General features: G+C 32.8%; 1 protein-coding gene across 4 annotated transcripts in view; it reads right to left on the minus strand.

Moving 5' to 3' along the window:
- The window catches only part of LOC132726150 (echinoderm microtubule-associated protein-like 2), a 73,952-nt gene that overhangs the window by 35,421 nt on the left and 11,042 nt on the right, over positions 1 to 27,489 (minus strand). Inside the window, exons 1-3 of one of the 4 annotated variants that reach the window (XM_060711417.1) lie at positions 24,656 to 27,133; positions 2,441 to 3,157; positions 1,361 to 1,541 (exon numbers count right to left, since the gene is read on the minus strand). In XM_060711417.1, the coding sequence (XP_060567400.1) occupies positions 1,361 to 1,541; positions 2,441 to 3,157; positions 24,656 to 26,947 (3,190 nt within the window). In that variant the 5' untranslated portion in view covers positions 26,948 to 27,133. Of the gene's footprint in view, positions 1 to 1,360; positions 1,542 to 2,440; positions 3,158 to 12,172; positions 13,206 to 24,655; positions 27,134 to 27,489 lie in introns of those variants that run through there. The other 3 variants (XM_060711418.1, XM_060711420.1, XM_060711419.1) reach the window with 3 other exon arrangements.

Here is a 27,489-nt window from a genome sequence, read left to right on the forward strand (position 1 = left end):
TGTTCAGACTGGTACAGTTAATCACTTCCACGGCGGCATGACCGAGTGGATAACGCGTTGGACTAGTAATCTAAGAATTGCTGACAGCGTGGGTTCAAACCCTGTCAGGGACAAGCAGCTGTTTTATTAAGCAAGAAATTCATTCCTTAGTACTGGTTAGTTCGAGTGTGTTTCTTCCAACACAATCGAACTAAAATAAATTTGTCTAAACTAATCACTTCCCGTTTCAATATGTGAAGCTCATTTTAAGTAGTTTAACGGTGCTTTTAAGACAATGGTGCCATTGAATTTGAAATACGAATTTTACTTAATTTATTTCATATTTTATTCACAAATCTAAAAATACAATTTCGTTAACTTAAAGGCTTTTTTCCATCAGCAAAATATGATCAATGTTAATAAAAACAAGGTTTGAAAAACAAAAACAATCCAATATTTACTTTTCAATTAAAATCCTTTCGTTTTTTTTTACTAAAAATCCTTTCAAACAAATCTAAGATTAATTAACCCAACGCTGTAAAATGGAAATAACAGAAAACGTTTAAGTGAAATATGATGTTTTACGTTAATGTTCAGTGATTAATAATGCAATGTTTAAAGTAGATCTATGTTTAAAAGGCCATGCTTTATTTCACATGAGAGAACGATCGTTCAATTTAAAACATGCATGATAAATGAACTGTAGAATTGTAATTATTTCGAACATTTTCATTTATAAAACATATCCCACTGGAAGTGCGATACGACCTTGTCACAGTCTCAAAGACAACTAATGGTAGGAAAATATTTTAAGGCCAACAGTACAGGTAAAGACATCCGCCGGCTTAAGAATATTTCAAAACTACATTATGCCTATCTAAGGGTGTATAGTGAGTGAACATGTTAAATAAATATTTTTGCACGAACGATAAATAACTAACGTGTCTGTATATATCAATCGGAATTAACTTGTGAGGTTCAATTCATAAAAGTGTCTTTTTATATGTCATGCAAATTAAAAGTTTATCCATGATAACATTTTCTAATACCAACTGTTGGTCAATCACCATCATAACAGTCAATATTTTGAAATTTACAATCATTTCAGTTGAGTTTGAGCATAATGTCACTTTTAGTACTTGACCCAGTTTTACAATTAAGTGCAGTCTGAACAGGCTCTATACTGTTAGCCACTTATTTTTTTGTTTCCTTTAAACTTTAAATGGGCTGTTCCAAATTCAAATCTTAGTAAAACCATTACAAAAATTTGAGAGGTTAATTTAAGTTTAGTTAAATTATGTTGTTTAGTTTTTTTTCTCTAAAAAATGGGGGAGGGTTGAAAGCATGGCATAAAGAAACAACTTAGCATTCGTGTACATACCCATATCTTGTTGTTTCTGTAACTTTTGTTTTCTGTTTTTCGAGTCACCAATAGAGTCCGAGCTGGAATTGCTACTGGGTGCCTGTCTCTTTTTTAATTCCGACGGTTTCATCTCCTCGGCGCACGCTATAAAACCACTGTTTGTGTGATGCTCCCGGAAGATATGTGTGTAACTCTTCATCTTAAAAAATAGTTCATGTACATTTTTACAAGTTGTTTAAGTCTTACCGGTTACATATCTAGTTGATAACAATGAAACGATGCGAATATCGCAAGAGACGTTGTAAATATACAAAAACATATAAAGAAAACTGGTCAAAGTTAGCAATTATTTCAAATGTACAAGAATGTAGAATATGTTTACTATCTTTAACAACAAAAAAATAAAGCACGCATGCCACATGCACATGCGCGCACACGCACACACAAGCGTTGTATTATTTCAAAGCTGCATATTGTATTTAACACATGAGTGTTCGGTCCTCGTGCGAGTGTACAGTGTTGTAATCGTGTAAGCTAGTGGGTGAGTAGTATTTTACTCGAATAATCGCGAGTGATTTTTGATTTTCAATAGTAAATCAGCACATGTATTGAAAAAAAATTCTATAATTGGCAATGAAAATTTTACTTAAAAACATGAACAGTATTAAAAGGCACACTTTGCCTCGGACACGACCAAATTTTGAATATTTTTACATGCATTTTACAACATTAAAACAATGATTTTAGAGCATGTTAGAAGGTTGTATACTGAAAAAGGTAGCGGTTAATGTGAAATTACGAGTATTCGTCATAAATGTAGCAAAAAATAATGTAAACAAAACAAAATACTAAATCATTTTAACTCGACTAATTGCCAAAACTATAAAAGTACACCAGAAATAAAAAGCTTTTTAGTGTACATAATTGGCTTTAGCTAGAACAAGCGCGTGTATACATATCATTATTTACTCGAACAATCAGTAGATCATATAGTGCTAAAACAAGCGCGAGAATATCATATGTTACTCGAACAAGCCCGGGTAAATAATATTGTACTCGTGTATGATATCTTGTTAAAATAAATATCAATTGTTTTACCTGTGCATAAGGGGGTTTGTCCGAGTAAAGTGCTCGGACTGGCAAATTCGGCTTAGAAAGGTCCTCCAACCAGTCTTCAAATTCCTGCGCAGTTTGTGGATTTAGAATGAATTTTTCTGGTTTTCTCTCAGGCGCTGACTTGTAAGAGACACTGATTACCATCGGCATATTTCTTACAGGAGATTCTTTAAACTCTTGATCCTTCCTGTAAAGTTCATTTTCCTGTCTCCGCCGGCCGCCAGACATCTTTCTGTTGGACCAGTAATTTTCTTTGGATGCACCGTAAGTTACTGGAATCAATACATTCCCCTTTTTCTTCTTGGCAGCAGGTGACACCACGTAGACACAACGGTTGTGAAACTGTGATAAATCAGTAATCTCCTTGCCATGAGGCCAGTTGTACACATGATCGATACGTACCCCAAACTTTTTAGTAAGATCATCTAACAATGTCTGGAATGATTTCATTTTGTTATTTATAGATATAATATGACCTTTATGCTGGCTTTTGCCATTTAAAAAGAATTTTACTAGACATCCGTTTGAGCCTTTTTGATGTGCCGGATTGCGGTAGTTTGGCCGGACTTTGTCGTATTCGCCCTCAAATCTGCGGTAATTATGGAAATCTCTTGCTGTATCCGTGAGGGGGCGAGGTCCGTCATACATTTGCTCCTCAACATCGACGTCAGAGTCGTATTCAAGAACTGGAATCTCACTCTGAAATTCAGCAAACAGAAACGTTTATAGTTTTCTTACGTGACCTACCGTTTAATTATCATGCATAGACTATCTATTAGTTTTTACCTTGATATATTTTTATTCCGTGCAATTTATTGACATATTTTACTTGTTCTATTCACGCATAAGTCTCGCGCAAATTTCGCGCGTGTAATTATAGAAATATTACAAAACAGAAACACACAGGGGCCTCGTGAAAAATAACATTATTAAGACCTCAAACTGGTATATGCCCCATTACCATGTGCAAGAAGGAATAACACCGTGTGTACCCTCTAAGATTCCGTACATGTCTAATACGGTTTAATGTTTTCTAAATTTTTGGAAAGTATCATGTTGTCACTTTTTGTGAACTAATGAAAAATAAAAATATTTTGACTTTGACTTTGGTTTACTGACAATTTTAACACAATGTCATATACGTAGCTTTTAAAAAGGCCGCTATGTTTTAAAACCTATTTTCGTTTGCCTCTTTACCGCAGAGGAAAAGGTGAATTTATTTCCACCCAAGATATGGAAGTCTGATCTAGGTCTAACGCTATACTAAATAGGCAAATCAAATTGGCCATCTATACTGAATGTGAAATTACAATATGCCGAGCACACTTATGGTTTTTATTTTGTATATGTAAAGTCCAATTTATCTACAACAAAAAATAGTAATTCCAATTCTAACGGAACATTTGCAGATTGTTTCAGATCTACATGTAAAACTGACGAATATTGACGACTACCCCTTTTACAAAAATATGTTTCTGTTCGAAAATTACGATATTATGGTTAGTTTACAAAGCCAGATACCAGCAGAAAAAGTTTGTATTCGCATGATAGTAAAACATGGCTGACATGAATAATTGACGCACACATTATCGCTGGCAAATCTAATTTCTTAAGAAATCGACTTTGAAGTCCGAAGATCAATAAGGGATGTACTGGAAGCTACAAGGGTGCAGTTTTGATGGCTTGTCTTGTCCGTAATGAGGGAAAAATTAAAACAGAACAAAAAAATATAAATATTGCCGCTAACTTTTTTTTCATAGAAATCCTATTGACAGTCTAACTTGTAAACAAAAGCCACCCATGGTAAAGTCAAAATATGGCCTTTATTGACAGATGACTTTTATTCAGAGGTCATTTTAGTATAAATAATCAATGATTGTTTCTCCGCGATTGACCTTTGTGTGGAGTGGCTGCAAACACAGGTTTGACTTTAACTATTTACACATCACCTTCTTCACAGTTGAATTGGAAATTGGTAAAGAGTTATTTTTTCACGATTTCTTATTAGATATTGGACAAAGTGTTACTTTTTGTCCACAACTTCAAAAAGGACAACGTTTGATTGTAAGTGACATATAACATCTAAATGTTTAGATAATATAATATTTTGTAACGCAATGTTACAGAAATTACATGGCCCTTAATATGTTGGGAAAAGTCAATTACCATAACGAAGGAGGTGCGTTCAATTAAAAGTATATGTACTACGTCATTTAAAGCACAAGCAACCTTCATCTATTTTTAGAAACTAAATTACTCGTTTATCACGTATTATAAACGTGCACGTGAACAAGGTATTATAAACGCACGTGAATTATGCATTGTAAATGCACGTTAACCGCGGGTCAAATCTAAAGGGAAATGATCTATGGCAAAAGCTAATTTGTGCCCATAAAACCGTAATTGATTTTTGGCGGAATTTATGCGTAGCTAACCTTGTTTTGCTCATTTATTTACGTAGAGACGGTATTAATATTTAATATTTCATTTACTGCATCGTTGCAATCCAATTGTTGAAAGAAACAAAACAACAAGAAACACTCAATATCTATCTCAAAGGTATTTGAAAATTATGTTTGTTTCCAAAACTCTATGTTTCGAAAACCATTAATAATGCATATTTGTCATTTTAAAGACAACTTAATTACTAATTAGTATAAAGTGGGTGATTTTTCAAGTGTACGTTTTGAAAAATGACTTTGCGTAGGTCCCTGTTTCAATTAGTTTGACATAACTTTTTAATGGAAACACTTTTGATTATTAACCAAGTAATAATTATAACGAAAGAAAAATACAAAACATACAAAAATAATACAATAATGGGATAAATATCTATAGTTTAACAGCAAAATTGATATACTCTGAACAATGATGTGATGAATTAATATTTGTCATTTCCTTTATTTGATATTAAGTATTCTTTGAGCAAGAAGAAACAACCTCTATGACAAATATGTAAGGATTCATATAGTAAAAAGTAATGCGCACACTTAGCAACAACAAAAAAAAATAGATTTCTACGTTCCTGTTTAGATTAAAAATTCCAGACAAGTTTGTTGCAAAACTGGTTGTGAAAAAATTGCAACAAAATTACGTCATCGCAACAAGTTTTGCAATAATATCGTTTACACTTTCTGAAAAGTACTTGAAAGTTTCGAGACTGTTTTAAGATCAAATATGTATATCACAGAGTTTTGTCCAATGTATTTCCAAAACTACAATCGTTGTTAATAATGTAAATGTGCTGATATTTTATTAAAAAACCCATTCAATTATCATATATTTTGCAATTAATAATTGATGGAAATTAATGTTAAATCATATAAACAAGTTTAATAAATAAACTCACTGAATTTCAATCCTTATATCAACAAGCAATTATCATAGTATTGCAAGCAATCCATAAGTCCCCTACCGGTAAGAGCCCAAGCAACATTCTGAAGGGCCATTGGCCATTCACTTATGTTTCTATTTTAAGTAAATTTGTTGAAAAAGTTCTTTAAAAGTGATCACAGGAAACAGTTTTTATGTACAGACAGACAGACGGACTGAAAAAAACTCTAAAGTTATTTTTTAAACATCCCTGTTATCAAAATATAACATTTTTAAAAGCAAAAAAATTTAAAAAGAAGATAACGATGTCAAACATGATGTGAGTGTAACAAAGAACAATTAGTAATGAAGGTATGAATATTGAATGTTTATTTTGAATTTGAAGTAAATGAAAGTTAAAAGAACGAATAGGAAAAATTAAAAGTTTAAGGAGGAGATAATTCTGGAAATATGGATGCTAGATTTATAAACCTTGTCATATTATTATGATGTGGGAGTTTGAAGAAAATCCTATCATGATTGAAGAAGTTGGGTAAAAATTACCAATTTCTCAAAAAAAAAGTCTAAGTTCAAAAGGGGCATAATTCTGGACATAGTCTTGCTAGAGTATTGAACACTCACAAATGTTGAGTGATAATAAGAAACATTTATATGAAGTTTGAAGTAGATACATTCAGAAAAAAAGAAGTTATTAAAAAAAAAAACAATGTTTTTTTCATGAAAATTTTAAGTTCAAGGGAGGTAATTCTGATAAATTTTGTGCTAGAGTTGTAAACCTTGTCACATATGATGTGGTTGATGACTAGCAACTTATATTTAAAGTTTGAAGAAAATACCTTAAGAAATAAAGAACTTATAGTGAAAAAACTTAAAAACTAGAATCAGATATCTAGAAATTCAGTCTATTTGTTGCCATAGCAACCAGAATTTTCAACATAGGAAGATAAGAAAAGGATGTGCATAATTTCCATACTGCCATCTACCTATATGTCAAGTTTCATAAAAATATTTTCAGTACTTTTTGCGTTATCACTGGATCCAGGTTATGTGTAAAATTTGGCATATTTTCAGTCTATTTGTTGCCATAGCAACCAGAATTTTCAGCATAGGAAAAAAAGAAAAAGACGTGCATAATCTCCATACTGCCATCTATCCATATATCAAGTTTCATAAAAATATTTTCAGTACTTTTTGCGTTATCGCGGGATCCAGGTTATGTGTAAAATTTGCCATATATTCAGTCTATTTGTTGCCATAGCAACCAGAATTTTCAACATAGGAAGAAAAGAAAAAGACGTGCATAATCTCCATACTGCCATCTATCCATATATCAAGTTTCATTAAAATATTTTCAGTACTTTTTGCGTTATCACGGGATCCAGTTTTGTGGACGGACGGACTGACGGACGGACAGACGGACGGACGGACAGACGGACGGAGGGTAAACCTAAAGTCCCCTCCGGTAAACCGGTAGGGAACTAATAAGATACACATAACACTGTTGAGAGGATGATCTTGATATCAAATCTAATATAAGAATAATTCATTGCAAAGTCCGTTTTTATTGCAATACTGGTTGTGAAAAATTACAACAAAATTATGTCATCGCAACAAGAGTTTTGCAATAAATTATTGCGAAACTCGTTTTATTGCAAAACCGGTTGTAACACTGGTGCGGATCGAACCTACTGCAATGAAAGGAAAGTGGTTTGAAGTCAACGACCTTAACCACTCGGGCACGGAGTCGGTTGGCCCTTATGATAACTTATCTGATTATTTACTTGTAATATCTTCTTCTTTAAGAATAGCTTAAATATGATGCATTGTGTCGTCTTCGAAATGAAAATACCACAAATTAATGGAAATGACACAAGATATAAAAATCTAGAAAAAGTGCGATCTCTCAAAAGCGTTAATCACAATAAAATTGCATGCAGATTGCAGACTTGGTTAAACTGAGTCTGTACATGAGGAATAATGAAAAATGCAACATCCCTTACGCCCCTAGCACCGGCTTGAGTGGAAGAATTTTCAACAGTTAAAATTGTTAGAATCAATGGTCCTGAACGACCAGAAAAATATAAAAACACTAAAGTGAAGAACGGAGCAACGTTTTACAGCGCTTGACACTTGCTGTTGTGAAATATAAACATCTGAATAAAGTGTGACCCCTCGGAAGCATTAATCACAACGAAATCAAATAAAAATTGCAGACTCGGTTTTGATTGAGTATGTACATGAAAAATCGTCAGCAGAAACAATTTACAGAATTATAAGCAAATAAATTTGATTCACAATTTTTAGAATATTCTAATAAAATGTAATCGATTTTATCAACAATCAGATCAGATGATAAAATACATGACGGCATAATCATGTTTAAATGATGGCCCAGTGGTTAAACCATTAAATCTGCGAGACTGGTGCCAGTTACTTCAACATGAAAACAAGAAAACCTTTCGTATACTACTTGAGCCGAAGGACTAGCGTACTGGCACTAAAATGCTTTAAAATTGTATACATTTCAAGCTTTAAAAAATTGTATCGTTTAAAGCTAAAAAATGGTATATAATTCAAGCTTAAAATGGTATATTCAATATCACGGGGGAGGAAGTGTTACACGAAGGATGGAGTTCTTATGATAACTTGTTTGGAGTTCTTATGATAACTGTCACGGAGTTCCTGGAAAACGTTACGTATTTCTGTGGAAAACTTTTCTATATACTTGGAGAACTCGCGTAAAAAATGATTATTTTTAACTTTAAATGGCGAGTTTGAGGTGCTAAATTAAACTTTGATAATTAAGCTTGCCCTACATATTGTATTATGTTTCAGAAAAAATCTTTTAGTCCAAATTTCGTCGCCGTTTAAAAAAAAATCTGGTAGTTTTCAGAAAAATTTCCAAATTACTTGCTATTTTGTACATATTGACGTTTTCATTTGTGATCTTCTTCGTTGCTATACATAATCACCTAATTAAAGCGGAGAGTTGCAAACATAAAGCCCGGGCGAATAAATGTATACCCGATTTTTCAAATGTTACGGAGTTCTTGTGATAACTCAAAATATGTCCTGAAGTTCTTATGATAACTTTTGTTACTGCCAGTGTGTTTCTTGTGCTTAATTACGGCACGTTTAAGCGTATTTTATTAGTCAATAAGTGTGTAAATCATTATGAAGCATAGTACGCATATCATTTGCACAAAAAATGGTTATATAACGTTGGTTTTGATCGTGTTTTAGTTCCTAATTAAATTTGTGCGAAATCATATTGACATTATAAAACCCAACGAATGCACTAAATGTTTCTGTGTATACTGTTTGTCAACAAAAATTTTATGTCATAAGTTTCCGCAAATGCAACATTGAGGCCATGTGGCAAAATTAAAACACGATCATTCAATATATCTGGAGAAGACATGAAACTGCTTTGGTGTACAGTCTTCAAAGGATAAACAGGTGCTAAGCTATCTTCAGGAACGACCACCTCCGTGGTCGAGGAGTCGATGCCTTCTAATACAGTTACCTCTCTGGCGTGGGTTCGATCCCCGGGAGATGATTTGGTAGTTTAGTACGGAGGAAGGTAGTCTAGTACTGGTGTAACTCTCCAGGAACGATGGTTGGGAAACTATCCGCCCATATGACTGAAATACTGTTGGGAAAAGGCTTAAAATGAAACAAACAAGCAAACAAAAATTTTCAGGAAAACCTGAATCAGCGGTCACCTGTATTCAGCAGTAACATTGCTGAAACCGCCAAGGAAAAATTGTTTAAAACTTACACTTTTTTCTCAGTTACATGTTTTAAGCAACCGCCTTTCTAAAGCAGACAATAAGTAGTTGGGCTTCCCTCAAGAAGCGGCTAAGTAAATTGTATCATTATGTACCATGTATCGTATATAACCGGGATATCCTTCACACCCATGCACCCGAAATGTATGATCTTTTTATGCATAAAAAATCAACCGATTACTACCGATCTCTTCGACAGATTTGCACATGCCCTACGGGTTCGAGCGAAAGAAGTTCGACAATATATTTTTGTAATCAATTACAGCAAAAGTTGTTGCAAAATTGCCACTAGGACTCCAACTTTGATAAGAAAAATGTATGCAGTAATTTTTCAAAATATGGAAATTGCTGTACGTCACGTGATGCTACATTGGATTTTATAGAGAAAGGAACAAGGTCGATAAACGGCATGAAACTTACGGTGACTCACTTATCTTATTGAAGACTTACTTCTATCGTAATATCATTGTCATAGAACATTATACGTTTCTATGACAAAAACTGATACCTTTTAGAAATTGAAATTGAAATACCCGTTGAATACATAAAGACGACACCCACCTCATTACATTTAGAAAAGGTGGTGCATACTACCTCCTATTTTGCTGAAAACCATTTACATGCATATATACCGATAGCATAGCTACTTAATGTTCTCTAAAACTGCCAGGAATAATGTATTTATGACGAAATCATGCTTGAGTATTAAATTCAAAGCGTATTTTTATCCTGTAAGTAAATGCTCTACATCAAGTATGTTTACAGTCATTCCAAAAAAAATTAGAAAAAATAAAAACAAACACACAAAAAGACCAAAACAAACACAATAAATACAAGAAACAGAAGTAAGAAAAATATCTCTTGAACTGGAAAACACGATCAAAACCAACGTTATATAACCAAATTTTTGTGCAAATGATAAGCGTACTATGCTTCATAATGATTTACACTTATTGACTTATAAAATACGCTTAAACGTGCCGTGATTAAGCACAAAAACACACTGGCAGTAACAAAAGTTATCATAAGAACTCCAGGACATATTTTGAGTTATCGCAAGAACTCCGTAACATTTGAAAAATCTGGTATAAATTTATTAGCCCGGGCTTTATGTTTGCAACTCTCTATAATAATTAGGTAATTAAGTATAGCAACGAAGAAGATCACAAATGAAAAGGTCAATATGTACGAATTAGCAAGTAATTTGGTAATATTTCTCAAAACTACCAGATTTTTTTAAAAAGGCGACAAATTATGGATTAAAAGATTTTTTCTGAAACAAAATACAATATGTAGGGCAAGCTTAATTATCAAAGTTAAATTTAGCACCTCAAACTCCCCATTTAAAGTTAAAAATAACCATTTTTTACGCGAGTTTTCCAGGTATATAGAAAAGTTTTCCACAGAAATCCGTAACGTTTTCCAGGAACTCCGTGACAGTTATCATAAGAACTCCAAACAAGTTATCATAAGAACTCCATCTTTCGTGTAACACTTCCTCCCCCGTGAATATGTGGTCGAAATACCGAATGTCTGAACCTTATAGTTGTGTTTTGACTAGTTTTGTTTTCATCCAGTGAGATAATGAATATGTCTGACGGGAAGAAAATAAGAATGAAAGCTGTTTGAAGACATGTTGGCAATAAAGTGAGGGTAGTTTGATTATTGTCTTTTTGTTGATAGGAACGTTATTTTTATATGTACATGTATTTGAAAAGTATGTTTGAGTACAATTATTTTTGATATATTAATATGAACATGAAACTGAATTATTTGTTCAGATAGAAATGATGATAGATGCTTTATGTTAATCACGAATCTTGTATAATACATATAATTTCAACACAATAATACCAATAAAATGCGAATTCATTAATATTCTTCATAAGTATTGTTTTAAAATTTCTTTAACTGTTTATCTGAAGACGTACCCGTATGGCTGGCAAAAAATAAAGATATCTAGCTTAGGTTTAACTGTATAGTGTTTAGTTTGTATATAATGTTTTTTTGTTAAAATAATTCTTTCCTAATAGAATAACAGATGACACGACAACATGTGTTTGTCTACTTCGTGATTTCCATTCAAAATGGCCGATTCGAATACTTCAAAAAGGATAGCTTATAGAGTGCATCTACACAAAGCCAAATTTCTCCGTGAAATAGTTGTAGGACATACATTTTTAACTCTAACAATTGTTGGAAAATCATGTGGGTCACTTAGGGAGATATTGATAATAACTGGTTAGTAATCTTGAATTAAACGGACCTCCGAGATACGACAAAACTATGTGTTGAATCGGCGTTAAAAACAAACAATACAGCGTTATCTATGTATAATTTAAGTTACTGACCCATTGTTCCAATGTTAAAAAAATCTATGCTCATACTCAAATCTCAGGTATTTGATTGGTCAGAAACTTACACAGAATGTGCACTGTCAAATGAAAAACCTTAGATTTGAGATAAATCTAAAAAAGGGCCTTATTTTCAGCATACATGTATAGCACTTTTAATTACAGATAATTTGTGCATATGAAATGCGAAGAGCATTCTATTTTAACATGGTTTACAATAATATCACGTGACTTACGTCGTCTTCCGCATACCAGTCTCCATCCAACATGAAATATTTCCCTTCAGTTTCATTAAATTGATATCCGTTTGAATAAAAAAAGCCGTCATCAAGATTGTCGCCAATATATCTATCGTCTTGAAATGGAGCGTTTTGCTTCACGCCTTTTGCAGGTATATCTTCTGTGGTCCCCCTTGTGGCTTTACTTTTAGCATCAGATCTGTTGAAGTTCGCTTGACTGTTTCGAGATGTGAACGTTTTTTTACTTTTTCGTGACGTCGGCATACTGTTTCCATTGTTCTTCAAAGACTTGCTCCGTTCCGGCGATTGGCTCAGAGATTTAGATGCATAGCCCTTGTAGTTACTTTTCTTTCCTTTCTTCGTCATATTTTCAACGTCTTTATTAGTTTCCGTTTCCGATTTTTCTTCAGCGTCTGCTTTCATTTCGATCGTTTCGGTATTTCCTTTACCGTTTTCTGAAAATTCCGACTGTTCATTCCGCTGGTCTTTAACTTGTGTCTCGTCTTGCTCGCCAACTTTGTTGTCTTTCTCCAATGTAACTGTCTTGCCGCTATCACTTCTTTCTTTAGACTTTTGCCTTTTTTGACTCGAAAATTTCTTATTAGGCATTGTACACCCGTTGTCTTTGCCCCTCTTTTAACAATCTTGTTCACACTTCCACTTCTGTCCAAAGGTCTAATATATATATGAACTTAACGAGAAAAAATGTCTTTGTTTGTTTTCTTTGTGGAGTACTTAAATTACTAAATCAGTTATAACAATAACCGGAATATTGTGGAAAACAAATGATATATCCATATGTTACAGCACGTCTCAGTGACACTGATCGTTCAGCTGTCATCGGTGAATAAAAGAGCTTATTAAAATATTCATATCTTGTTTATTCAAACGTGGAAGCCGATGGGAGCATTAGTTATTCTAACATTTAACGTTGCTTACCAACAAAAAACAGCTCACGAGTAATCATTATTTGTCATTTTAACAATGTATAGCCGTCATTTATACATAGAAAAGTACATAGTCCTTTCGTTCAAACAATGGTTACACAATTCCAACCTCACACACACCCTGCCTTTGTATATATTAAAAAAACAAATCTAAATCCAATTGCTTTAGTTAATCAAATAAACAAACACTATGAAAGATCACTCGATATGCACGCGGAATTCCCTAAGTGAGTTTTCTATTTTATGGTTGTACTTGTCAGTTGTTAAATCTATTCTGACTTACCATTGTTGAAGACGCTAGCATCAGTTTCCGCATCAATAATGCATATATAACCCTATTAATTGATTAGGACGGCTTATATTGTTTTCGGTATCTATGAATGCGGTATGAAACAGCGACAATCGTGCTTTCATAAGAAAGATTTATGGATTCTAATCTTACAATATGTAATTATTGGTTATTATAGAAAATCTAAATCACGTGATTGTGACAACTGTGTCTCTGATAAACATTTACATATATATCTTACTAGAAAAAAAAACATTATTTTTTCATATTCCATGCTCTCTTAAAATCCGTCAATATTTTCACTATTTTATGAAAAATTTAAAATCTAATTTTATGAGAGCCAAAATTTTAACTACCTCCATTTTCACGCATGCGCATATCGACAGTTAGAAGTATGAATACTACTTCCGCCGTTGCTAGGAGGCATGACAAATGTTGGACTGTATGCAGTCTCAATCAAATCTAGTCTGCAATTTTCACATATTAATTTTGATATCATGTATGTGGGGGGTCTCCATAATTATGACATATTACCCGATTTTATGATAATTAACAACAAAACAACATGCGTATATTGACGAAGATTTCATCCATTTTTCATACTTATAAATAAAGGGGTCCAAAAGCCTAAAAATATAAGATTTGAAAAATCATATCGGCTTAGACCGACTTGATTTAAAAGCGTTTCAACGCTTTCAATGTAATGAAATTTTGCATAAAAATGATTATTTTGTAAAAAATCAAATCAAAAACAAAAACAAAACAAAAAAAAAATAAAACAAAAAACAACAACACTAGTTATTAGTAATTAGTTTTCAAGTCCCGTCGCGTAAAAAACTCTCGAGGCCCCTTTAAGCAAAATGCTTAGTGTTCGACCAGTGCATGTATTTTACGGAACAACTGTAACAATACAGTTATGAAAATAAGCAATTGCATTATTTGTTAAAGTTAGTATGACATGTCTTTATACATATGTAGCATTATAATAATAATAATAATAATAATAATAATGTTATCATTAATATTAAAGGGACTTCATGTTGGGTGTACGTAAATATGCGTCCGTCCATGTCTCTTTTATAAAACATAACATACATTTACATTTGAAATGGACATGATCTAAAATGATTTATGCTAGTTTTATTTTTCTTTTACTCGATGTTTACACATTTTTCAGCCTACACCAGGCTGTTGTTTTTATTTACATGTAGTTATAAATTCATTATAAACTATCGTCGTTTATTGACCTGTTTATATCTACCTGTCTATATTAAAGCAGCATACCTATAGATTCATTTTAATTTTCATGAAAAAAAATGAAACTTTATTTGAATAAAATATGTATTTAAGTAAAATATTGTGAAGTTAACAAAGAAGGTAATTTACACCTACAATCCACATAAATTATCAAAAAAGAGATCAAAATATGCTGAAAAATATGCCTTACTGCGATAGTGGCGCAGTATAAATATGGTAATAAATATAATTGCAAAATCAGTTATTCATCACACAAAACATGCAAGTTATAACTGGATCTTTTTGTTTTTAATTTTCTTAAAATCTTAGAATATTACCTCAACATTAATATTCTTGAAATATGTTGGCTTACATGTATCTGGAGGCAAGCAGCTTTAAGGTATTTAACTTGAACGAATATAATTGAACAACCGTAATAAATAGTCATAGTTTGACTACGCATACGTAAAGGCGAACGAACATTTTACTGGTAACATAGGCAGGTTATCACCGCCTGCATTTCGTAAACCTAAGAGTGTATATTATGTCATAATGAAGTTTTATAAATATAACTATCAATCTTGTTTACATATCATTGTACGTAACAACAGTAAACACTACATAAAAATGCATGAATAAGCACACCTCACAATTTATGAAATAGAAATGGTCTCGCATGCAGAAATGGTCCCGCGTGTGTTATTATGATCATTTGATGCAGCGATAACTCAAACTATCATCCCTTTTCAAATGAATACATTATAAGGTACTTTTGTATTGGAGAATAAAAGAATGTATGTTAAATAAATTGCTCCCATATTTCACGTTTGTTTTTTTCTCTCTCTCAAATACCGTAACAACAAACTATTGTTTGCAAACACGGGGTAGTCAATTCTAGTTATGCACTTTGGGTACAGTTACTGGAAAATATATTTTTAAATATTTATACAGTTGAGGCACTTTCTATAACTACAAACGCATTCAATAAATGAGCCGCGCCACGACAAAACCAACATAGTGCGTTTGCGACCAGCATAGATCCAGACCAGCATGCGCATCCGCGCAGTCTGATCAGGATCCATGCTGTTCGCTATCAGTTTCTCTACTTGTAAAGGATTGGTAAGCGAACAGCATGGATCCTGATCAGACTGCGCGGAAGCGCAGGCTGGTCTGGATCCATGCTGGTCGTAAACCCATTATGTTGGTTTTGTCATGACGCGGCTCAAATATTAAATAAATTCAGGAGTAAAGCGACCCCGCCCCCACCCAGCACCACATTTTATACGTACATACACGATTAATATTTCATAAACCGTTATTTTAAAAACCGGAAGATAAAACAAATTTGTTCACGCACTGTGCAGAAAGATAATACATTAGAATAAAGAAGGAAATGAGTAATAAATGTAGCAATAATACGAAAGACCGGTAGGACTATTTCAACTTCATGAATTCCCGATTTCATCTTCATGAATTCACAATTAAAACTTCGTGAATTCCCGTTTTAACATACCGAATTCACGAATTCACGATTTCAGCTTCGAAAATTCACCACTTAAACTTCACGAATTCACGATTTCTACTTCATGAATTCACGATTTCAAATTCATTAAGTTGAAATCGTGAATTCATGATGTTGAAAATCGTGAATTCGTAAAGTTGAAATATTGAATTCACAAAGTTGAAATCGTGAATTCACGAAGTTGAAATCGTGAAGTTGAAATCATGAATTCATGAAGTTAAAATCGCGAATTCGTGAAGTAAATTCAAGTTGAAATCACGAATTCATGAAGTTGAAATCGTGAATTCGTGAAGTTGAAATCGAGAATTCATGAAGCTGTAATAGAGAATTCATGAAGTTGAAATGTCCCCACCGGTCTTTCGTACAATAGTTACAGAACAGTTTATTATATGATCATACAATCAGTTGTAATGTTGTGGTTTTTTTCCAGAACTTATATAAAACGATATCGTGCACATAATACATCACAATTAACAACATTCAGTGTTTTTATTATCAATATATCTTACGGCATTTTCTTTTTTTTTAAACTGAAGGTCAGTGAGGGTAATCTAACGTTTATGATGTAAAATGTTCTTATAATGTTGCATTACTGTTATCAGTAGGACCTAACTTTTGATTATATACGTATACTACTAATATATAGTCTCTTATAATCTATTGTAGAATGGTCATATGAGCCGCGTCACGACAAAACCAACGTAATGCGTTTCCGACCAGCAAGGATCCAGACCAGCCTGCGCATCCGCGCAGTCTGATCAGGATCCATGTTGTTCGCTATCAGTTTCTCTACATGTAATAGAGTTGCTAAGCGAACAGCATGGATCCTGATCAGACTGCGCGGATGCGCAGGCTGGTCTGGATCCATGCTGGTCGCAAACACACTATGTTGGTTTTGTCGTGACGCGGCTCATATGTACTTTTTTATCAATTTCAATATGTTTTATGTATATATATGTGCATATGAAAAAAAAACTAAATAAACTAAGACAAATAGAGATTTTTTTATTATTATTTTGTTACATTTACGTGTCATGGAAACGAGGAATTCTAAGCTCTGAATTATAACTCTGACATTATATGTAGATCTATTATATTTTGCATACGCATTTTATGTATCATTATATACATTTTACAGTTCGGTTATATAAGGTTTTAGCGCTACACATCATTGGTAGACTATTTTCTCACGATCTCAAATTTTATTACATATTGTACCCTACCACTGACCCTTTGACATGTGGTTCAAAACAACTAAAATATTATTTTAACATGTAACAATTTGACATCAAGTATGTCCCTTACATGATTCAACTAAAACTAATACAGAAGAAAAGCTGGTCATGACCCGAGTTAAGTTCGAACCCAAGATTAAATGACTCAGAGATAAGCTTTACCAATAAGCCATCGACCCCACCCTTTCTTTAGATTACTCTCTGAATATGGTAACACAAAATTTGCGTAAAAAAGGTGAACAATCTATAAAATGGCAAGACCTTCTTAAGATTTTTTATCTATAAGCCTGAATAATGTCACACATGAAAATGTTGTAATAATGGCCTTCCATACACAGCAAACACAATTCTGTTGTTATTTATACACAATAGTTAAAATGTCTTAATCAAATATATGATATAGAATAAATGCACCACATCAAACGGAACTTTATTTGCTTTATCAATATTAATTACAAATCATTTAAATAAATCATTGAAAACCTTTCATTCCATTATGAATTCGTCAATAAAAATTAATGCCAGGTATTTTTTGTTGTGTGAAAGCATTTATCCATATGACAAGACAGACACTCAGATATCGATTTCCGATTCATAGATTGATTTTTGACCACGTGACTTAAGATGTATATCATTTACAATGTTACGCACAGAAGTGATAGAAACAGGTAAAAGATCCTCGCTGATTAATATTGTAAGGTCATTTACGTGTTAAAGAAACACGAAGGTTGCATACGGAGTTTCTCGCATTTTCTCATTATATACATGTTGATTAAACTGCATTTCTTTCAAGATCATTTGAATACGCACACTACAAATCATCTTTAACTAAGAGACCATTGAGAGCTAACAAGGTGTATGGCCGTTATACACAGGGTGTCACTGAACAAATGAAATTTTATCAGAATGAATTACTACAAGAATATTTCTTTCTTGTAATTCGTGAGATCTCAAGTAACTTTACGCACGGACAGGAAGTCGGACTACAATACGGGTACGGGTAAAATCACTACGGGTACGTGTTAAAATCACTTCGACTTCGGGTAAAAATCATCACGGGTACGGTACGCACAGAAAGGAAGACGGAATTCAATACGGGTACGGGTAAAAATTAGTACGAGTACGGGTAAAAATCAGTACGGGTACGGGTAAAAATCACTACGGGTACCGGTAAAAATCACTACGGGTACCGGTAAAAATCACTACGAGTACCGGTTAAAATCAGTACGATCACTACGGGTACGGCGGAATATGTTTAACAACAACAACAACCGATAAGTAGATAATTATTCTGTGCCCTAGGATTCTGTTTTATTTACAAACAAAAACACACGCTTAGATTTAAACTAAATGTCAAAAGGATGTCGGTAATAATGAGTCTTTTTTACCCGTCTACGACAACTACCTCTGTTATGCATATCAATTTATTTTCAGGATTATATACCGGCGATTAAAACTTCGCATGTATGTATATATATTTATCGGTTTGCAATACCCTATAATCCTATTGTTTTCAATTGTTTATAGGGCGTCTAATTTATATATTTCTCTTAATTGAATTGACTTCTATGGTATACGAAGCTGACTGCTTGTAACAAGTGTATCGATTTCCTATACATGACATCTTCTTACGATGACACCGGTTGGAGGTGAGAATCTGGGAAGTATGTATTATATTTTATCAATAATTTAGCTTGCCAAAATATGTAGGTATGAAATCGCTAAATTATTGACGTTTAAGCATTGACACTGCACTTTTTGTCATTTTTCTATAATGATATAAAATCAATAAATGTTTATCATGATGTAAAATGATGTAAAATGTTATAGAACATAGGTGTTTGTGAAGTAATACTACTGAGTCGAATATCACTGTAAACCGCTAGCTTTTTTATGTACAAAGTCGACACCGAATTGTCTGTTTAGTTTTTTTTTTGCAGTTGAGCTAATATCAAATTTCGCCCGAATTAGGGTTCTGATTTTATTCAAATATGAATACCTTATTTAGCTGCAAAGTTTTATCTCATCTAGTAAGCATATGAATTTGAAAGCTAGTTTTACAAAGTGCAACATTAACTCGTCCATTTTATATCGTTTATGATTGTCAGAAGGTCAATATTGACCATTGTTTGTCTTTGCAGTAACGATAACGTTTTTTACATTTTTAATAAAATAATAATATCTAAACAACAAAGCAAAACAAACAACACGACTTTATATAAATTTCAGTTTAAGTCTGAAATGGGATTTTTTTATAGATGTATATGTTTTCTCTACAAAAGACTTTTTTTTGTCTTCAACCGTAAACAAAACTGGAAATTGAGTAAAACAATGTCAGTATGTTTCGCACGCACGTAAGAATATCATTTTTTCTTGTTCTATTTTTATGAACAGAATAAGTTTTATCAATCTGAATGCAAAAATAAACTTTTACTATGTTGCTATATTGCAGAACTAGAAATTAATCGGTGTTACACCAAGGACATGCTTGTTACTGCAAGGACTAATGAATGTTACTTAAAGGACTATAACTGTAAATTTACGTTTATTTTTTATCATATAACTAACAATTAAATGCTAACAACATTCAGAAATGAAAATAAGCTTTGAATTATTCTTAAATAGATCTTGAATTTGAATAGCAAAAGTAAGGGAAGCTCTCTTTTAAAGTTACAGGACGGACATATTTGTTACTGAAATGACAAAAAAATAAAGAAATGATAAGGTATTATCATTTATTTACAGTGTTATCATTTATTTACAAACAATAATCATTTGAATTTAAACACCATTACTACTATTTGTATAAAATATAAATATTTCACAATTGTACAGACATGAATTTAAAATGGGGAAAAGTTACAAGTCTTTAAGGTAACCAAGCAATGTTGTGAGTTCGCATAATTCAGTCTAAAACCTGTCCCAGTCAATTTATAAACAAGTTCATAGAGAATACCATCAGAAATATTGAAGATTGATAGTACATGCTATATTTTTAATCAGGAGTTTTTTTAAGTTAAATAATTAAAATTAAATGCAAAAGTTCTTGACCTTTTAGAATGCATAATTTTAAATCCTCCTGAATGAATGTAAATACATTTACAGAGATTCTTTCTTGTGACAAAGCCATCATTCAGCTTACAAATTGTCAGTGGCCCTTCTGTTGTCTGAAATAACCTGGTGTCTTTTTCAACCATTCAAGCTTATAATTTGCGATTGACCTTAAGAGTTTTTGGTGCAGCATTTTAAGCAAACAAAACAAAATAGAAACTTACTGTGTTCACAAAGTACGATAATGCCAGGAATGTTACATGAGGCCAAGTAACAAACAGTCATGTTCTAAGTTTCAAGGGACTACTTTTTAATGACTAATTTTTTGTAGTTTTGAAGACAACAATTTTCTTTTGTAAAAATGCCTTAAAGGCATGCTTGTGAATGATATAAGTTAGGTTTGATTTCTATTTTTTGCAAAGTAAACTGTAATTCTATGCAAAAAATAAGTCTCTGTAGAGATAAGTACTAAGAACTTTCCTTCAATATACTGGTACTGCCTTATTACTTTTATTTCTAAAATCGCTACAGTAACTGTTATTTTGTGAAATGACATGCATTTCAATTACCACAAGATGTATATTGTCCTTACAGTAACTTAATGTTGAGGATTCTAAAGGGTGCAAGATTATTCAGATTTTCCTCAATTTTACAAAAGCAATGTACTGTAAAAGCAAAAAAATAACCCAAATGAATATATATACTGAAACAAAAAAGAAACTTTCTCCAAGTTTGAATGTAGATATGTTAGTACAGAACATTGAGTTTGAATTAAAAAGTCCTTTCAATAACACAGGTTGTCCTTCGAATAACAAAATAACATAAAGCAGAAGTTTTAAATGGCATTAAATGTGTAAATATAGAATAAATATATTAATAATAAATATATTATGCCAACAAGAAAATGTATATCGTATCTTTATCCATAATTATATGTTAAAGAAGAATTGTGTTGTATTTTGTACTTTCAGTAACAGATTTTTGTACTTGCAGTAACATTATTGTAAGGACAGTTACTGCAAGGACTTATTCAGGTTATTTTACAGCCTGTTTACACAGATAAGATAAGGGAGACAATTTTGATCATTTAATTCATGACTGAAACATATTTGCTAATAGCAGCAATACAAAAGGGAATCTTTCTCATAAGTTTAAACAATAAGAATCTCGTTACTTAAAGGACACTGTTCGAAATCATGGTTCCAACCTTTAATCAATGTCTTTCCAATTTTCTAAATCCTATTTAAAATGTCCATTATGTTTCGTTGCTGTAGCCATGTATTATACCTATCACCTTCTTTTGAAGAGCACACTGGAACAATTTACTTAAACTAAAAAAATCTACTTATATTACTGTTACTTGAAGGACATTTTTGTCAAAAAAGTTGGGGACAAAATTAGAAAACTTGCATTTTGCAAATTGAAATACTTAACTGAGGCTTTTTCGGTATAAAATACATTATATAAAGGTTATATTTTGCGTTAGTTAATAACAATATGTATTTTAAGTAATACAAATATACAGGATATACAGCTGAAATTGGGATTTTGACATAAGGACGAGGGAAAATCAGTTTTAATTTAGGTTTATGACACTACCAGAAAAAAATATGTTTAATATCTTATCCTGTAAATGTCTTAGTTAACAATATTTTATGTACTTACAAGCATGCAAATTTATTTTTTATAAAATGATCATGCATTTTGTGAAAAATTGAAAAGGACAATATTACAGGCGAAATCTGATATTGGCTCAGTTATTACATAAAATCGATTGACGAACAAAAATAACATTCTTTCATGTTAAATGATTATGAATATACATTATTATTGACGAATCAGATATGAACTTAAATTACTTTATGAAAAAAATAGGGACAAAAAGCGTTAATGATTAATAAACAAAACGAAAATCCAATCAATAAATTCCGTACTCTTAAAATTTCAACTTATTGTTGCACTTTTCATATTTTTATATCTGTCAAATCAAAAGGTAAATAATATTTTAATCAACATTGATCAATACAAACACACCTAAAAACACACTTAAAAGAACAGTACATCATTAAAGGCATATTATGCTTCAGAAACAAATATTTTCTCCCCTTTTGTTCCTTTTTAAGAAAGGGCAAACATGATTTTTTAACATTATTTGAATTCTGGGTTTTAGATCATGTTAGACGCTAATCACATGCAGAAATATGTGAATGTTAAATAATTTGTCATAAAAGTAGGAAAACGTAAACAAAGTAGTATATTGACTTCAATACAAAATACAAATTCACTATAACTGTATAGTTATTGCCAAAAGGAACAGAAGCAAAAGATGATTAAAGTGTATACTTATTGCCAAAAGGAACAGAAGCAAAAGTTGATTAAAGTGTATACTTATTGCCAAAAGGAACAGAAGCAAAAGATGATTAAAGTGTATACTTATTGCCAAAAGGAACAGAAGCAAAAGATGATTAAAGTGTATACTTATTGCCAAAAGGAACAGAAGCAAAAGATGATTAAAGTGTATACTTATTGCCAAAAGGAACAGAAGCAAAAGATGATTAAAGTGTATAGTTATTGCCAAAAGGAACAGAAGCAAAAGATGATTAAAGTGTATACTTATTGCCAAAAGGAACAGAAGCAAAAGATGATTAAAGTGTATACTTATTGCCAAAAGGAACAGAAGCAAAACATGATTAAAGTTATTGGCCAATGATGAACGTTTTGGATAATATAAAAGGACACAAAATTTAAAAATTATATCTCGAGAAACAAAAGTAAAAGCATCCGTGCGGAAGAATGGACTTTAAAAGTTTGTATGTCAATCTAAATGACTTTGACGCATCATCCTTTAAAATATTTATCTAAAGGTTACTTTTATAGTAATGTATTCCCTGCACACTGTTTTAATTAAATAACTGTAGCGTATCCTAACTACATTTCATTAGTGCAAAAACCATAATCAAACAACATATCAACCAATACAATATTTTAAGAACAAACGAACATACAAACGAACGAGTAAACGGACAAAGGAAAAAAATTAAAGAAGGAATGATTAACCTTAACCAAACTAAACTTAACTAAGCTAAATTTTACATCACTTTACTTTACTTTACTTTTTTTTTTTACTTTACCTTAATTTACGAACAAACAAAGAACGAATGAAGTTCAAGGAAGTTGAATCAACTAACATTTTTAGTTTTTTTATATCTTAGATATAAAAAGTCATGTATTGTATGACAATTTGAATGCTTTGCTAGTACAAAAATACCTTGATATGAATAGGTGTTGAATAAGAGCAAGATTTACGAACTTATCGATTTCCATTAACAATCACCGGAGAAGGAAACACTAAGTTGTCACCTTCACAATCGTTTCTGAATCACAGTAGTGTTTTAATTTGTAGAGGAAATATTGTCTGTTTGTTTGGTAATGCATGTGCTATATTGTATATTGTCATTACACAGCCGCCTTAAACGTATATATTTTTAGATTAAATACTTTGAATTAACCATTTTAAAAAAGACTGTGCTTTATTTGTTGTTTCTTTTAATAGATCGTGTATACAAAATCTCCCCTTGTGGCTGACGGGTTGCCTGTACGGATTGAGGTATCAGGTTTTCAGCCACCGTTTAACACGGCGTGATCGCAAGTGACGACACATTTGTTAAAATTATTGGAGTCTGTGCATTTCTTAGCTCCAGCAGGTGAAGTGGTTTGAAACGTGGTGTTCCTTTAAATTTGTAACACACGAGGTTAGCCAAAATAATATTTCCTATGTCGGTGCCATATCACCTAAACTGTGTTGGTGCCCCGAAAACAAACAAACAAAAAATCACAAAAGACTCTTAAATATCTTAAAATAAACGGAGAACGGAAAAGGGAAAAAGGGGAATGGAGCGGTGGGGTAAATGCACACAGTGCAAGTGTTGTTTGCTTAAATAATTCATTTGATAGAAAGATATATTGTTATGAGTATATAAGATGTATATAGCTTTTGTAGGACAGATCACGGGAGTTGAGGGAGCGGGATAGGGGAGGATGGCAGGGAAGGGGCGAAGGAGCGTGAAAGTGGGTAGGGCGGAATGAAACGGTTTGAGAGGGTAAATGCACATGTGCAAATGTTGTTTCTTTGTTTTAATAAACATAATCTGTAAAAAGATCTAATGATTATACTGACTAAAATTTGCGTGTTTAACATACCTCGTAACCTTTGACCTTGCCAACCTGCGTGTACAATCGAGGTTTAAGTCTAATCGGCTTCCGTTTTAACTTCTTTATTCCTAACGGCATGTACATTCCAAGGTTTATCAGATTAACTTCCTCTACCGGCTGAACCTCAGTAGATTTATTTTCCTTCAATTCTCTTTCTTGCCTTTGTTTTCTTTGTTTGTCTTGTCTATGCATAAATTTCCACTTCCTGTTTAACACTCTCCGCCTTATTTGGAATGAAGCCTTCCCAGTTTGCTGGCTTTTCCGCCTCGAGTTGGCTCTGTTAGCGCCACCTGCTGAATGCAAAAGCCATGCCGCCACGTTACTAGTGGCATTAGAATGTTTTGTGACGGTATTACCGTCTTGTTTATTACCAATCTCTCTTACTTTATTTGAATTAAACCTGTGGATTTTTGGCTGCACTTGCCATATATTGCGCTTATGTGTTAAATCCTTTCTCAAGTCTGTACTAGCACTTGTGTCTAAAAATCGAGAATTCCTGTTAGTTTGCACTTCGGCTAAACTGTTTTGATTTCCTAACACTTTATTACTGATATCAATATCTGCGGGTTTCGGATTAGGTGTCATGAACATTTTGTTGGTATATTTTGGAACCAAAGGTTTAGCAAGTAACGGTTTTTTAGGGAAAGGGGGCATTTCACTCTCTTTCACTACTGGAGTTTTATTTAAATGGTTCAACACATTCTTCTTTTGTATCGTTTCTCTAAGTTTTGAATCTATATGTAATGCCACAAAGTCATCGTCTTGCAATTTAGTTTTTACTATTCTTAAATCATCATTGATGTATTGAGCTTGTCGAAGTCTTGACCTCTTGTCTGCTTCCGAAAATATATCATTGTTTGATGATTCTAAAACACGATTTGACTTGAGCAATGGGTTTCCCTGAGATCGCAGTAGGCTAGTCTTTGGAGATTGTTTTAAAACTGGTTTATTCAATATGGCACTTTGAGTTACTAACCCTGCAGATTGATTTGTTTGAGCATTGATTTGGCGTTCAATCCTGACTGGAAGATTAGAATCTTGTACGGGTTGTCCTTTAGTTTTGCTAGTGTCTACGCTTCTACGGTGGCGTTTTGGTTTAAATGTTAACCTTGATTCATCTAAATCAATAAGTTCGTAACGCTCTTCAGCGTCTTTGTCTGCTACTTGATCAGACTTTACACCGTTATTTTGGTTACCGTGATGCATTTTTGCAATATCGTGAGTGGCAATAGGTTTTAATCGCACCGGAACTGAATCTTTCACAAAAGTGTTTTCTGTACCGTTTGATACCAGTCTTTGATTTGTGGAAGATAGTTTACCTGTGTTAGATGAATGTAGTATAGGCGAGAACTTAGGTGTCCTTCTTGGAGTAGATATCATTCGAATTCTGTTAAACAAATTGGCTTTGAAATTTTTGGGTGGGAGACTAGTGCTTGTGTCTTCTTTTGACATGGATGCAGTTTCTGCTTCAGTATCATTTACAGTTGTCAGCGTGGAAGCTTTTTCGTCATCTAGGACTTTCTTTTCTGACGATACAAAAGTGCCCGCTTTACTGACCTTTGCAATTTTTCTAAATGGACGGTCCTGAAAAAGTATATTCCTTTCATTTCTATCTTGCGGTGTTAGCAGTCTAATCGTTGTCCCAGAAACTGGGCTATAGATCTGTGATGGTACACTACTGTCTCTAGCGAATTTATCTCCAAAGGCTGCATTCGACTCTGAACTTTCATCGTCAAATATCGGTATAGATGTGTCATCCGTAAATACCGTTTGGGACTTCTCACTTTCATAGGTTTCAAAATTATCCGCAACGGTTACATTTGGAATAGGATCATCCTTTTTAGAACGATCTGAGATAATCGACACGGTGTCGTCAAATATATAATTTGCTGATTCATTGTGAGATAAGTCATCTACAACATCATGCGTGTCATTAAATTCCTTTGCCGATGTATCACTAACACTTTTCTTTTCAATTTCATACTCATCACCACCGTCGTTTTCTTGGTTATACGTTAACTTGTAACTTTTTCTTCGTTTAACAAACTCACCTTTGCTGTCCTTAATCGTCACGGTAAACCGTCTTACTCTCAGGTTCTTACTACTAATATCCAATGAATGAACAGAGTTTTCATCAGCCTCAGGGTGTCTATTTTTAGGTTTCGACAAATCGCTGGAAATCCTTCTTAAGTCTGATTGATCGGGAAAGCCTCTTGTCGGCTTACTCCTTTCATCTGAGTACGGTCTCCGTACTGGGATCTTTGATTTTAACTTAGCCATAATTAATTGTTGGTTTTTCAACTTCTCCGGCAGCGCCACGGTTTAAAATTAAATCACTAAAATTTATCCTTTTATAATTTGAATTTGTATGTTAGTACGGATTCGGGTAAAATATATTCAAAACATACCCTCGTCATTTTTTTATGATTCTCGCCGTTTATTTTCCAAATTCCCAATATTCATGAATGTCTTTAAGTTAGAAATATGAAATTTTATAATACATATATCATCTCTTAATTTCTTATGATTTTAAAACTCGAAACTATACTTCCTTTCTTTTCTTATGCAAGGTTTACTCCCAATTGCTAAAAAGTCGTTTATTCACAATGTTTTTTGTTTGTTTATATTCAAGTCTAACTTAGTTTTATTTTTTTCATTCTCCCATCTGATGAGTGCTAAATGCATTAAACGTTCGCATGTTCAATGACCTTAAGTAATACGTGCATTCCTGCAATGACCCTCGTTACTTAGATGTTCACGATTGGTCGACATTTTAGTTATCTCCTAATACTCATCAAATACATTTTAATCACTCACAGCGC

This window comes from Ruditapes philippinarum, unplaced genomic scaffold, assembly GCF_026571515.1.
Source record: "Ruditapes philippinarum isolate M1 unplaced genomic scaffold, ASM2657151v2 ctg2116_1_1_1_1, whole genome shotgun sequence".
Classification (NCBI taxonomy): domain Eukaryota; kingdom Metazoa; phylum Mollusca; class Bivalvia; order Venerida; family Veneridae; genus Ruditapes; species Ruditapes philippinarum.